The 16180-nt window shown below is 38.2% G+C and overlaps 1 protein-coding gene across 2 annotated transcripts in view; it reads right to left on the bottom strand.

Annotated features, from left to right (window-relative positions):
- Positions 1–6704: 6704 nt before the first annotated feature.
- Positions 6705–16180, bottom strand: part of LOC123750717 (NAD-dependent protein deacetylase sirtuin-2) — a 31649-nt gene continuing 22173 nt past the window's right edge. For both annotated transcript variants that reach the window (XM_045732834.2, XM_045732827.2), the window contains exons 5-8: positions 15446–15569; positions 15008–15200; positions 10552–10747; positions 6705–9903 (exon numbers count right to left, since the gene is read on the bottom strand). In XM_045732834.2, coding sequence (XP_045588790.1) covers positions 9868–9903; positions 10552–10747; positions 15008–15200; positions 15446–15569 — 549 coding nt within the window. In that variant the 3' untranslated portion in view covers positions 6705–9867. The remainder of the gene's footprint in view (positions 9904–10551; positions 10748–15007; positions 15201–15445; positions 15570–16180) is intronic.

Genomic DNA, 16180 nt, shown 5'->3' with positions numbered 1-16180 from the left:
TTTACTACCTATGGATGTAGTTATTAATTGTAATTGATTTCTACTTTATCATTAAGGATTATTCATTATAATTATTCCTTAATACTTTATTGTTATGCACTAGTCAATAATTATTTATCATTCACCCTAATTAGCTATTTGATTCATTAAAAATAATTGCTTATCATTATACTATTTGTTATTATTATTATTTATTATATAATAATAATTAATTTATTATTTATTAATTTATTATATATTAATTTATTATTTACCATTATAAAATAAACAAGTCCCCAATCTGAGCACGTTTTCTTCCAACCTCAGAAAATGAGAATTCCCAGAGATACTTGTAACCGAGTCTAAGCCGAGCAGTAGTAACATCTAGAAGTCTGCTGATTTTATTGGATGAACCATAGATGTGTGGCTCCTCTTGCAAGATAGTATGATGATAGATGGAATTACTGGTGTCAATTTCACTTTGCCTCAGATCTACAAGATCTTGTTGAAGTTCTCGGTGTACTGCTGCTCTCAGATTGCTCATTGACAATCCAAGGTTACACTCAACGGCTCCTTTAAAGGCAGATTCTTTGGCTAACTTATCAGCTCTATCATGCATTCGGAGGCCAACATGAGATGGAGACCACATGAAATGGACTCTGTTACCATCCTTAATAATTTTGTTGTATTTGTGTCTAGCTTCGGACACGAACATATTACAGTTATGTCTTAAAGAGTTTAGAGCATTTAAGGATGATAAAGAGTCCCTTACAATTAATGTATCAAGTTTGGAGACTTGTACACATTTCAGTGCAAGGATCAAGGCAAATAGTTCGGTCTGAAGGGTAGAGTCCCAGTTGTTTATACGGACTCCCCACTCAAAGTACAAGCCATCGCCCATTGTCAGAACAACTGCACTTCCAGTTGCACCCGTGGTGCGGTGTAGGGAACCATCAGTGTATATGATTTGAGAGAGAGAATGCTCTGTGGACAGAGCATCAATATGGCTTAAGGCGTTGAGCTTTGCCTCAAGACGAAGCTTGGGCTGATCTCTAATTTCTTCTTGGGTGGAAAGGGAGGGATTAAAACTGGAAAGGGTGTAACCTCCCACGGTGCAGGAAAGTGCCGTTGTTGTTTCTCTTGGTACAAATCATGAACCCCATACATTCTGAGTTGAGTTCCAGTTTTTGTTATCCATTTGGAACAATGCTGATCTTCAATAAAGAAATTCTGGAGGGCTTCTGTGCAAGGATTAGGATGAGATAGCCTAAGCATTTTTATACCAATTTGACAGTTAATTTCAGTAACACGACCAACAACGCTCAGAATATTAAGTTCCTTTCTCATATTAAGTATCTTTGTGGTACGAGGACACCCAAGGATTATCCTCAAGGCATCGTTCTGCAGTTTTCAAGCCCTCCAGGCTTTCTTTCAGGCATCAAAACAAGCAGAGGTGCAGCATGATCCACTAAAGATCTGATGTATGCAAGGTACATCATTTTGACAATTCTGACATTGGCACCATAGCCTGAGTGATAACCTGCAACAGCCTTGAGAGCTCGGAGCCTCTCTTTAAACTGACGACAGAGTCTGAATACAACAGGACCATACAGTGGCACCTCAAGGCCAAGGTATTTGAATCTGTTTACATAGTCAAGCTGGGAGCCATCAGACAGTTGCATCTTGCGAACAGCTCCTCCCTGCCTGGGTGGGCGCCGATTTAGTATCTTTGTTTTCTCTGCTGAGATAATTAAACTTAGGTCCTGACATGAGTCTAATACAGAGTTAAGAGTGTTCTGCGTGTTAGCATACCCAGTGGTGTGTATCATTATATCATCAGCATAGCTAATGATGTGGACGTTGGGTTTGCTCGGTATAGAGTTTAACAGCGTGTTTATTAAGATTTTAAAATAAGGTAGGACTGAGGACACCACCCTGCGGGGTACCTAGTTCAAAGTCTCTTGTTACACTCCTATGCCCCTGGAAAAATACATGACTTCCTGAGGCAGAAAGACAGTACGAAAATGACATAGTAAATAAAGCAAAGACTCAGCCCAAATTGCTGCACAGCCACATCAGAAGGAAAGGAAGGGTGAAGGAACAGGTAATGAATCTGAGGATAGAGGCAGACAGGTTTACTACAACTGACAAGGAAGAGTGCGAGGAACTCGATAAGAAATTCCAGGTCTTCATAATAGAGCAAGGAGAAGTTTATGAACTAAGAAAGGTAATACCTAACCAGGCACCAGTGGCAAGGTTAGGAAGAATTTGCTACAGTACCATCTACCACTCTGCAAAAGAAAACGTTCAAGTATTGTCTCGGCACTTTTGTTTCTTTAGCTTGAATCTATGACCTCTTGTTTTCGAGGCTGCCAGTTTCAGGCATTCCTCTTTGTCAATTTGGTAGATTCCTGCTATTATTTTGTAAGTGGTGATCATATTGCCGCTTTTCTTTCAATCTTCTAGTTTTGGCATATTTAACTCCTCTAGCCTCTCCTCGTAACTTTGTTTTTCAGTTCTTGAAGCCATTTTGTAGCATGCCTTTGCACCTTTTTCAAGTTTATTGATGTGCTTTTTGAGATATGAGCGCTATATAACTGCTGCATATTCCAGCGTGTGCACGTGCATGTGTGATAAGAAATATGTAGTAGATATGATAAAGAAAATATATTTATATGTCAGGAGTCGGCACATTCGACAACCAACGGTTAGAAAGATAAGGTCCCAGAGCTAATGGCTAGATCCTGCAGGCACAAAGAGTAAAACATTAACATAAAACATAAAAGGGCTGCTTCCTGGGATGTGTGTAACATTAACATAAAACATAAAAGGGCTGCTTCCTGGGATGTGTGTAACATTAACATAAAACATAAAAGGGCTGCTTCCTGGGATGTGTGTAACATTAACATAAAACATAAAAGGGCTGCTTCCTGGGATGTGTGTGTGTGTGTTAGAGAAATATATGTGTAGACATAGTGGAAAAATAGGTTGGTTGGAAAAGTGGGGTCCAAGATTTAATAGCTAGATTCTGCAGACACAAATATTAAATAAAAATAGTAAATACACATGTGCGCGCGTACACACATGCACACACACACACAGACAGAGACTCTGGTACTAATAGTAGGGTTACAAACCCATGGAACTACCAGAACACAGCTGTAAATGCCAGGATATTAATTCAATTCAAACTCTAATTAAAAAGAATCCAATCAGCACCTGTCCCCTGTCGTGGCCACAATTGATAAATTCTGTCATAGTACCTAAAAAGAGTATTTAGTATGTATGGATGTCGTCAAATCATCTACGTTACAATTGAAAACTTTCAAATCTACCATTGTGTCCAACAATTACAAAAACCAAATTGGTATGGAGAATGCCAACAATTATGTTCCATAAATCACACAAGGTTATTTATATGTTCATAAAGATTGCAGACACAACAGATTAGGGTTGTCTGCAATTGAAGTGAAGGGTTGAAGGTTGAAAATTGAAGGTTGAAGTGAAAATTCCCAGAGAAGTGCCCTTCATTCTTGGTTTTTAATGGAAATAGACAAATCGAGTCAGGACATGCAGAAGGTGTCCTATGGAAGGGTTCTGTAGTACAGTGGTCTACGTTCTCGACCTACTATTGATGATCCCGGATCCTATCGCCGGGCTGCACAGATGTGGTTGAGCATGTGTGTCCCTTTACCTGTTGCCTCTGTCTTGCAGTAAATAAGGCCCTGGGAGTTGGGCAACTGTAGCGGGTTGCAGCCTCGGAAAGGTCAGTAGTTTGACCTAAGGAGGGACCTTGATAGTAGCTTAAGTATAGGTTTCCTGTCTCTGACAACGGCAATATTTGTATAAATATTCGAAACTGCAACCCCGCAAGCACTTTTTTTGCGTTAATAAAAATAGATTTTAGGGGAAACTATTAGCCTGGATTCAAGACTACCTCAGACACAGGTAACGGCAGAGTAAAACTGCAAGGTCAAGTGTCAGACTACTTGTAGCATGATAATGGGCCTCCACAGGGGCCCTCATAGCCTGGTGGATAGCGTGCAGGACTCGTAATTCTGTGGCGCGGGTTCGATTCCCGCACGAGGCAGAAACAAATGGGTAAAGTTTCTCTCACCCTGAATGCCCCTGTTACCTAGCAGTAAATAGGTACCTGGGAGTTAGTCAGCTGTCACGGGCTGCTTCCTGGGGTGTGGGTGTGTGTGTGTGTGGTGTGGAAAACAAAATAGTAGTTAGTAAACAGTTGATTGACAGTTGAGAGGTGGGCCGAAAGAGCAAAGCTCAACCCCCGCAAAACACAACTAGGTGAATACAATGAGTTCTTTGCCCTAGTCTTTTTAACACCCTCAGGGATAACCTTGTTTTCATGATAATTACAGTTGTTAATTTGCTAGGCTATGCTGATGGTTTAGCATTAGTCATTACAGGGCTTCAGTTTTGAATAAAGTACTGAAGGTGCTAGATAAAGTAACAACTGAATGCTGCATTTTAGGGCTAAAAATATCTGCACAAAAATCTAAGGCAATGAGATGAGGTGGCAACACTCCCGACAAGCACAGCAAAATCTCAACTGAATATAATGAGAGCAATCACAGGTCTCCATCTGAAAGTGCAAAAAAAACTGTGTTAAGAATATTTTAAATACACACCGTTTGTTCCGCAAGTTGATTATGCAGCATCTGCCTGATTTTTTCCTGGCCAGTGGGCAAAGGTTGAGGTTGTTCAAAATAATGCAATGCCAGTCATAACAGGGCCTCCCATGTGGGATAAAATACCAAACACTGGAAACCAAACTAACATCGCTTGAAATAAGGATAAAAGGGCTTGTGGCATGCATGGTGACCAAAATACTGACTACACCAAGAAACAGTTCATTTAACGATATTGTATAATCAATGGAGCACCCACTCGGTATCCATATGCAGGCGATGAGTCACAATGACGTGGTTAAAGTATGTTGACCAGACCACACACTAGAAGGTGAAGGGACGACGTTTCGGTCCGTCCTGGACCGAAACAATCAACTTGAGAATGGTCCAGTACAGACCAAAACGTCGTTGTCCCTTCACCTTCTAGTGTGTGGTCTGGTCAGCACCAACTCGAGACAGAAGAGTTTCCAATAGCAACAGGTGGACCAGCTGTGCAATAAACACTATCAATACTTTTGATATCACAAATACAGTGATTGAGAAATGTGATGAAATACATGCAGACTTTGTTATCCAAGCCCCTTGGGAATCATTACCATCATCAAGATTATGACTACAAGGAAAAAAAAAAGGATCAGACTACCTACCTGTTACACATCATTGCAAATGAATATAGAGGCAAATATGGTATCTGACAGTTTCATATATTTCACATATGAATCAGTAGACCAGTAAAGACAAGAATCTGAAGCTGCATTTAAGACAGGAAATTCTGTTGTCAGGTGGAGTCTCAAATGGATGCTCAACTTTACAGAGATGCTAGTTACTCAAAAGGCTCTGGAAGGCTTTTCTGAACACCAACACATTATAATACATAGATTCTAGAACTGGCATAGAAACCTTGAAACAAGAACACTTAATAATGGTCCAAGACTGAAATGATGTCGTCTCTTTAATTTCTAGTGTGTGATTTGCTCAACATTTTTCAGCCACGTTATTGTGACTTTTCATCTGCACAAGAACACTTAAATGACAACACCTATCTGACCACAAGTATTATAGCATTAAAGCAAACATTCAAACACCAAGGATGCCTTAATACTTATCAACTCTGTGCCAAATCATGTATGAATACCAGTGAATGACGTTGCAGGTGAAGCTGTAATATTTGCATTCAAGCAGGGGGAATGAAGATGCATACCACAATCTAGCACAGATTGATAGGGAAAATTAGAGATAGAGCAATGCAGATGTACAGTGACCATAATGCAGCAGATGTAACATCAGGATCTACAGACTGGTGGAAGAATTCAACCAACTACAACCAACTTATTCTGATGAAAGGGTGCACCAGCAAAACAGAAATTCACTTACATCACATCGGGTTTAGATACCCATGTGCACAGGTAATAGGCTTGATTTCAGAAGAATATAAGAAATGTCTGCATTGTAAGAAAATGTCTGACAAACCACTGGACAGTATAGTTACAAACAACACAGTATACAGTAGTTACAAACAAAATAAGATTTCAACCGAGATTTGACAGCACAGGAAAAGTTGCAATGCATTGGACATAATCTGACTGAAGCCAACATACAAGTCATAAATACTCATCAACAGACAGAAAGGAGTAACTTAATTAGCCACTCAGAGGCTTAAAGCTCGTGCAAGAATATCCCTGAAAAAAAAAATTCAGAGCCTTGAGCAAATGGGGAACGTCCAAGGGCCACCGCACCACCACACTAGCATGGAGGAGGAGATGGAGAGACAAACTTGGAACAGGTGGCTGCAATAATGGAGCAGAGGCCGACTTCGGTGCAACCACATAAACACCAAACGCCTCATATCATTTGATGAAAGAATTCCTCGCAAACTACAATCTTCCTTCTATAGTGTACTTTTACTTTCACTTCCACGATTAATCATAATGATTAATCTTGGAATCGGTTAATATTCATAATCCGTTCCAAAAGCATTTCAATCATCACTTCATGATATAATTATCATACCCTCCACCACTTGGTGCTCCACTGCTAAGTAAGGTTCTGACACTGTTTAGTGAGTAAAATGCAAAATTCAAACTTCTTTTTATTTACAAACATAATATTATGTAAAGCATTCAATTTATTTGTTAGTTTTAAAGCACAATTACACAATGTAGCCTCACTAAGACATTTCTCAGAATGACAAATTTTGACACAATACTCTCGTGTTGATCACGGCATATGACGGTTTAAGTGTGTGTGAACCCCTTTAGCTCTAGCAACTTTAAGCTTGTTTTTTTATAAAGGTTTTTTAATGCACCAGTAATGTTTAAGTGTTGTGTTTAGAATTAAAGATTAAAATAAAAAAATTGTGTGTACTAATTATAGCTCTAATTAAGTACGTGACACGTTAAAGGCACTGGCATTTGTTAGTCCTGTATTGCTCGCGCTCATATACCGGGCAAGCTTATACGTCACTTAGTGAAATAATCCTTCACTAAATGAATGACTAACATCAATTATGTACTACATTATTTCTGTTATAATACAAAATTATCAAAGGATAAACACACTAATTTAGCAAAGCGAATGTTAAGTTACAATCTTTCTAACAATTTATAAGCACATACTGTGAAACAAGGCACATCACCGTCAATACTTTTTATAGCATTTTTATCCAATTACGAGTTGTCTCTAGTGCTTGACTTGGACCACCTTGCCAGTACATTGTTCCAAAACAGTATTCATACTGCAATACTATATAAACACAGGAACTCATTATCAATTAGATACGAAGCCTGATGTTATTTTTGAGATTATAATTACAAGATGACTTTAATGTTAAGCAAGTAATAGCATATTATAGTGGCACTGAACAAAGTTAGGCATATTATTTTGTTCAATAAGACCAATCAAATGCCATGTGAGGCCAATCAATCACTACACGAGGCCAATCACTACACGAGGCCAATCACTACACGAGGCCAATCACTATGGAGGCCAGTTGGCAAACAATATTAAAATATTTTAACAAGCAAAGATTTGTCGTGTTATCAGAGAAAACAGCAACATGTTAATAATTTTGGCAATTAATTTACAGTATATTTTTAATAAAATCCTGAATTACCGAAAAGCCTAAATCATCTACAACAATGCAACTAATTATATATGGCTTTTATATCGGTGTTAAATCTCATTTGAGGAACTGATAAAAGTCCAGAATGCGTAACTGAGAAAATATTATACCAGCGCCAGCTAGCTGCAGTCACGTCTTGCTGCCCTCCTTGGAATGACGCATTAGTAGATTAACGCTATCTTTTCCCCGACACCTGTCTACAACATTATAGCAGGGCTACACTGCGTTATTCATTCTATGCATTTATACTGCATTTCCTTAAATCTAATAAATGCTCCATTATCTGAACTACATGAATGAACTCTTTGATAATTGGTGCCCAAGGTAGTGCAAGGTTAACACAGATTAGCTAGGTCAAGTGTAGTCTTTTGCTAACTTAAGAGTTAATATCTTTTACGTCAGCTCCATAATATTCAAGGGCACCAGTCCTGATGCCATGAGCTTCTTACAAAAATAACAATGTGAGAGTAGTTACTCTAGTCAATAGTCTGAATCATGCAACACGAGCGACCGATTATAAGTGATTTCTTAAATCGGGACCCTACGTATGACAACAGTTGATTGGTTTTAAGAATGAGTTAAGAAATCATAAGTTTATGTATGCAAACAAATTTTTTTTTACTAGTTTTAATAGTTTAAGTAAGGAGCCTCTGTTTAAAATGCATGACTGGTTTTCTGTATGGTTACCTTGAGGTGTTTTCAGGGCTTAGCGTTCTTGCGGCCCAGGCGTATGACCTACACAATAATGACCTATTGGCACTTATGCCAAGGGAGGAATCTTGCACCTCATGGGCTGGAAGCACCTTATATCACCAAGAGATAAAGTGCCTTCGTATTTCTTAATCTAATATATAAACCATAAAGCGTAATGAAAGTCCTCTCGTGAAACTGACTGTCACTGGGTTCTATAGAAGTACCATGCTGTATAAGTACTTGAAAAACTATTAAACTTTATTTTTTTTCCTTTGCACTAATGGCAAAATATAAAAATCTTAATATATTTAACATGTCATATTTCATATGTAACAAAAATTATTGCTATGAAATCTACAGAACTTAAATATTCACTAGCAATGTCATGCTTTCAGTTTATCTAAATACTAACTAACAATGTCTTTTTACCTCCCACAGTTTATCATCAGTGGATACAAAAAATCAAAATATCTTGAAGTACATCTCGATATTAATATTTTGTACATACTCAGCTATCCTATTATGCCAATATAAATTAGTTTTAATATTCATCCAAATCTGTCTTTGGATCATCACAAGTCAGTTCTTCTTAATTACTGTATGTACATGTTAGCTACATAAAACTACCTCTCTTGTCATGTAATCTATCTTTTTATATTAACAATACAAGAATTCGTTTTCAAAAATCTACATAATTCACATAAAAGGGCTGTTAAAATGTAAGAAAAATGCATCGACATCCTTGCAATTTCCTCGCGAGGTCTTAGAACTGTTATTGAGTTGAAAACAAATTGGTTTGGCTTTTGTTTATATAAATATACACAAGGCAAAAAAAAGCAGACTAAATGGAAAGTTCTCAACAAGCAAAATAATAAAGCACGTCTCGACATACTTTAGCATGTCATAAATCGTGAACTGTCACGTTGTTATATTAATCCCAACAGTTCAAAACATTTTCAGGAATTCAGAGATTCAAAACTAATTACAATACGCTAACAAATTTACCAGAAATTGATATTTCGGACTTCAAAGGAACCCTGCACCATCTTATGCAAAACTACAACACAATAGAAAAAATACTAATGATACTGGTCTAGCAAAATGCCCTTATATATATCACTAAGTAGGCTCTCTTCATTTGCAATGAAATGAGAGAAATAAGAGCTAAACTTAATCTACAATATATCACAGGATAATTATAGACTCCATAGGAGCTAGTATGAATATTTGTGATGTAACTCCATTCGAGTATCGAGTTCTTAAAAATATTTTGGTCAAACTCCAATTTGCACTTCATTTGTTCCTCCAAGTTCCTTTGAGTTACAACTAAAACATTCACATAAAATTCCCACTATGAAAGTCCTTATTCCTGCACCTTCACACACACTGCATGGAGCTTTGAAGATATGCCTGCAGCTTCTCATTTTACTTCTTTATCTCCATTAGCTTCTGCAAGTCATCCTGAAAGTGAAGTCATTATTAAAGACCAAATTCCAGACACAATAAACGTAGTAGTAGATCGGTCGACCTTGCTCATCCAGTGGGGGTACTGACAGAGGGAAAGCAAAGTGGCTATTCCCTCTCTTACTGATGGATCTAGTCTTTGGTTATATTACAATCGCTGCACTCATTGGGGGTATTGCTCAGTTACCCCCCATAGATGTGTTTCCTATTCCCTTGACCACCTCATTAACTGTATAGTTAAAGGTGGTTACCCCATTGTTTAACGTCTCGCTGTTGCTGATTAAGAGAGAGAACTCGGTTCCTTTGCCATTAATAGCTCACAAAATTTAGAATATACTTTGAAAGAAAAATGCCTCACCCTCTGCACCTATATAAACATTTATGTACCTAAATAAACATTTATTTATTTATTATTTATATTTTAAACTGTGAACATAAGAGGGAAATGGAATAAGAGTGGGTAGGTGGGCAAGAGGTTCAAGATAAAACGTTTGTCTTTTCAACTGTACACACTCATATGTCTTAAACAAAACGGTAAATAATAACATAAAACCAAAAGTCCATAATATCATAATAATAATGATGTGAGTAATAATACATTATTGAGAATTACAGAAAACAACAACAATCTCTAAGGATACCTACCTTCCAACCAAGCATGTCTGCCAAGGCTTTGCATCCATCATCACAGTCGCCCAGCATAGCCACGTCACGCTTGTTGTTGGGAGAGTCTAGAGAAAGGCCAAAGCCACAAAATGTTCCCTGAAGCATTGCCATCATAGGATCCAAGGGACTGGTCTTCTCACGATTTATGAGTAGTCTTGGGCATGATGGTGGAACGCTGTTAAATTGAAATTATCTAAATATCTGTATGAACTTTGTGGTAATATGTTAAAAATAAAACTATAGCTACCAAAAAAATATTACCAGTTATAAAATACAGTACTGTATCTGATTTTCCAAATGAATACAAAGCACTGCTCTAGATCAAACAATTAGTATCCAAAATGAACTCAAAATGTCATTGTACAGTACTTGCATGATTTCCAGATATACAAAGGGCTAAAATGGTTAGGTTTACAGAGAAAAAGTCTAATCCAGGGGTTCTCAAACTAGGGTGTATCGCATATCTTAGTGCAGCGATAGTTCCCTACACTAGGAAACTAGTCTTAAGAAATGCTGGCTATAACTCGACCCTTCCCCCCCCCCCCGGTGCGATTGTTATGAAGTCTGAAATGGCAATAGGATGAAATCGAGGATGTGTTGTCTGTAGTGTTGAAGTTACTCCTGCCATTAATCTGTGCATATTCACAAGTTACTTTATACATAAATATAAATGTCTACCTATTTGAGGTTGGAGGGGGAGGAAGTTAGAGAGATGAGGTGAGCAGGGGGAAGGGGAAAAAATGAGGGAGATGAGAGGGTAGTGAAGGGGGGGGGGATATAACAAGAGGGGAAAAAGAAGGGTAAAATGAGGGATGGTGGGAGGGAGGGGGAGAGACTGTCCCGGGCACCACCAGGTACTCCGCCTAGTAATTTATAAAACAAGATGACAGGCAAGTTAATTTAAAGGTTTTGACTCTATAGTCTATACATACTACTCGGACCTATCATGTTTCTGATATACGTAAATGATCTCCCAGAGGGTATAGACTCATTCTTCTCAATGTTTGCTGACGACGCCAAAATTATGAGAAGGATTAAGACAAAGGAGGACAGCTTGAGGCTTCTAGAAGACCTGGACAAGCTGCAGGAATGGTCAAACAAATGGTTGTTAGTGTTTAACCCAAGCAAATGCAATGTAATGAAGATAGGTGTAGGGAGCAGGAAACCAGATACAAGTTATCATTTGGGAGATAAAATACCTCAAGAGTCAGAGAGAGAGAGAAAGACCTGGGGGTTGATATCATGCCAGACCTGTCCCCTGAAGCTCATATCAAGAGGATAACATTAGCGGCATATGCCAGGTTGGCTAACATAAGAACGTCTTTAGAAACTTGTGTAAGGAATCCTTCAGAACTTTGTATACCACATATGTCACACCAATCCTGGAGTATGCAGCTTTAGCATGAAGTCTATATCTAGTCAAGCATAAGACTAAACTGGAAAAGGTTCAAAGGTGTGCCACCAGACTAGTACCCGAACTGAGGGGTATGAGCTACGAGAAGAGACTACGGGAATTAAACCTCGCATCACTAGGAGACAGAAGAGTTAGAGGGGACATGATCACCACATACAAGATTCTCAGAGGAAATTATAATAGGGTAGATAAAGACAGGCTATTTACCACAAGGGGCACACGCACTAGGGGACACAGGTGCAAATTGAGTGCCCAAATGAGCCATAGAGACGTTAGAAAGAATTATTTCAGTGTCAAGAGTAGTAGACAAATGGAAAAATGGAATGCATTAGGAAGTGATGTGGTGGAGGCTGACTCCATTCACAGCTTCAAGTGTAGATATGATAGAGCCCAGTAGGCTCGGGAACCTGTACATTAGTTGATTGACAGTTGAGAGGCGGGACCATAGAGCCAGAGCTCAACCCCCGCAAGCACAATTAGGTAAGTACATACTGTATTCAGTCAAGGATATTCTTTCAAGTTAATCCATTATACAAATACTATAAATACCAATTTTCCAATTAACCTGTTCAGTGTGAGTGGTTTACTGTAAAAACATTCTTGTGGAGTAAAGATCTTCTGAATATAACGATAGTGTTAATCCCCTGTTAAACAGTCTGCTAATCAGAGACAGTTAACCGAGTCTTGGCTGCACATGCCTACAAATGGCAGGAAGAACAACCCAGCTGTCTGGGAGTAAGGAATAGGATAAACAATCCAGTTGCACCTGGGTACAAGCAACAGAAATGAACAACACAACAGGTTATCTTCCTCTTAGGGCTGTTGTCCATACTGCTATGGTGATATGTTCACTCAAAAAATGAGTGACACTGACATAAATTGACAAAACAAATTATATTAACTCGCTTTTCCAGGACAAAATTTAAAATAATTTAAATGATAGCATTATATTCCCACACCTAGAACAGAAAATATAACTGAGATCAGTTATAATTTTTAAATGTTGGGGGACAGGAGGCCAGAGTGTGTTCATAAACGTTAGGCTGATATAGAGGTCCCCACCTCCCCCTCTCAAGATCGAATTACTGACCCCCCACCAAAAATGCAACCCCACAACAAGCTATTTCCTGAGTCCCTAATTATTGCTAGGTGAACAGGCTATTATTTGAAAGGAAATGTGCACAACTATTTCTGTCCCGCCCGGGATTCGAACCCGGAATTCTCAATTGCGAGTCGAACGAACCCGACTGTACTTCCGAGACCCCTCTCACTGCCATACTAGTCTTTAGGGTTGGACACGTTCGGGACACGCGAGGCCAAATTTATAAATAGCGCTAAGTACAAGTAATGCTGTACAGTAAAAATACATATTATTTTGAATAATAATATAATTACAAAGTGCACCAGTAAGGTTACTAATATTGAATCATCATGTGTCCCATTAATAAGCATTGTGCTACCCAGTACTGGTCGTGATTACTGTAGGTATTGTAATTACTGTATACAGTACGGTATACATACACAGTATGCAAGAATAACTCCCCTCCCCCCAAAAGAAATCTAATTATGTATAACCTTGATTTGTTTATACATAAATATCCACTAGGAAAATGAAAAGAAAATGTTTGTAATTTTCATTTAAGTTTCCTAGTGGCTACTTATGCACAAACAGTACACAGTATGTGCAGTATGCCTGTATTTAGGTATTTAGAAGACACACACACAGTATACACAGGAAGTTGTCATTTTGACAGATATGCTAAGTACACAGGGAGAACAAATAAAGGGAGAAATGAAAGAATATGAGATGGAAAATGAAGGGGGGAGGGGGATGAATTTGAAAAAATAAGACAGATAGATAAGAATTAAGAGAAACTATACAAGCCAATTTCTAAGATAAAATTCATGGGCAACTCTAATGGAAGAAGTTACTAGAGGATTGGAAAAGCGCAAAGAGGAAATGAAAGAAACACACAGCAAGTTCTAAAAGCTAAAGTATGTCTGTATGTCTAAAGTATGATCAAGTATGTCTGGAAGCCCAGAACAGAAATGAGAACTCAGGATCTAACATTAGGCAGGCAATTAGAAAAACTGGTTATTAGCTGTAAATTAGTAGAGCACAGTAGATAGAAGTGAGTCTATAATAATTTCTGGATGTTTGGAAAAGAAGATACCTTCTAGGGTGGACAGAGCAACAGAAAAGGGAAAAAATTGAGAAAATAGTAGGTTTAGGAGAACACCTGTCAGTAACGGAAAATGTCAGCGATTTTCCAAGAATAGGTAAATATGTCAAAGATAACACCCTAATGCCATTTAGGGTTAGGTAAGTATCTAAAAGGCAAGACCCTTCACTCCATTTACCCTAATCCCTGGAGGGTTAGGGTAAACTTTTTGCAAAAACAAAAGGTCAGAGACTCGAGCTAAGAAAACAAAAGTGCCCCCCCAAAAAATAAGAAAATTCCCTTTTGCAATCAAAATGATAGACGGTTGGGACAAGTTACGTGAGGTGGTGGTGGTGGATGCCAAAACTGTTGGTAGTTTCGAAACGTCATACAACAAAGAATACTCAGAAGACGGGACACCACGAGCATAGCTCTCATCCTGTAACTACATTTAGGAAATTACACACTCGCTAACTAACTAAAGCAACCTTGGATCATATAAACAATAGTGCACCAGGGGTATACGAATCAGTTTGAGAACCTCTGATATACTGTATTCCAAACAGAACCTTCTAATTTGCAGGTTTTATAAAAGCAAACAAGGCTAATTTTAAGATGTCTTTTAAGAAGTTAAATAAAACTCAGTGTTTGTGGCAATAGGATGTCGAGAACTGGAATAAACAAACAGGGAATTTATTCAATGCCAACATAATACTTGTAAAAACACAGGATGCCCACTAATGGTCATTACACTTAGATAAGCAAGGAGAAAAAATTCACACCAAGCCATTAGATCTATTATTGGCGGATCTTACGTAACTTATGACTAATATCCTTAAAATCTAAATTGTTTACTAACTTGTCAATGAGTGATGCAAATGGTTGGACAGTGAGTGATGTCCCAAGAATAATAAGCAGATCACATTGTGGGAAGTCAGCCTGCACCAGCTGGAAGAACCGCGAAGGGAGGTTCTCTCGGAAGAAGACAATGTCTGGCTTTACGAGACCGCTGCATTCGGTACAGGTTGGAATGCTGTCCTTCTGGATTTCCTCTGCAAAAAATGTTTACTTGAAATACAAAGCTATCTTTCACATAGAACAGTGCATAATTTCACATAGAACAGTGCATAATTTCACATAGAACAGTGCATAATTTCACATAGAACAGTGCATAATTTCACATAGAACAGTGCATAATTTCACATAGAACAGTGCATAATTTCACATAGAACAGTGCATAATAATCAGGCAATGTCAACTTGCTCTGGTTACAACATAAGAGAAAACAGAAACTAACCTTTCATCCACTCTTGGCTGTATTCCTTTCGGCATGCAATGCAATGCGAGGTTCGAAAAGTACCATGAGCCTCCACTGTTTTCTCGGCAGGGAGTCCCGCTACATGTTCCAAAGTGTCAATATTCTGTGAAAATACGGTCACTTCACAAATTTGTTTATTACATGTTTAGTTATTTGACATGTTTATCCCATTAAACTTTTTTTTTTTAATTATTATGAACATAATTAGCCTCAGCTTCTTTGTTGATAATTTATTTTAGAAACAAGTGCCAGACTGTACAAATTAAAGTACAAAGCTAAAGGAGCAGAGGATTGCAACACAGAAGACTACTGAAAATTCCTAATGTAATCATATACAAGCATCTCAACATATGTATACAGTATTTTATATATATAATGTATATGTGTATATTTATTTATTATAAGATATAGTACATAAAAAAACAACCAACACTGAATGTATAGAAATACCAATTTCTGGGTGAGCCACGGTGGCTCCCTGGAGCCAATACACACTGAGCTGCTACCCTCTACTAGGTAGCATCAGCCATGGAGTATTGTAGACCTACTGAGGGACCAGAACCTGCCACTCCCACCCCCTTCACAGAGGCACAGGGAGCAGTGATATTTATTTAATTTTCACGGCTGGATTCAAGAGACCAAACCCTTGAAACCCGCCTAAAGAAACCCCCCCACAACTATGTAAACAAATGATCAAATATTCTCTTAATTAAC

The sequence above is a fragment of the Procambarus clarkii genome, chromosome 4, assembly GCF_040958095.1.
Source record: "Procambarus clarkii isolate CNS0578487 chromosome 4, FALCON_Pclarkii_2.0, whole genome shotgun sequence".
Classification (NCBI taxonomy): Eukaryota; Metazoa; Arthropoda; class Malacostraca; order Decapoda; family Cambaridae; genus Procambarus; species Procambarus clarkii.
This window is presented reverse-complemented; position numbering and strand designations above follow the sequence as displayed.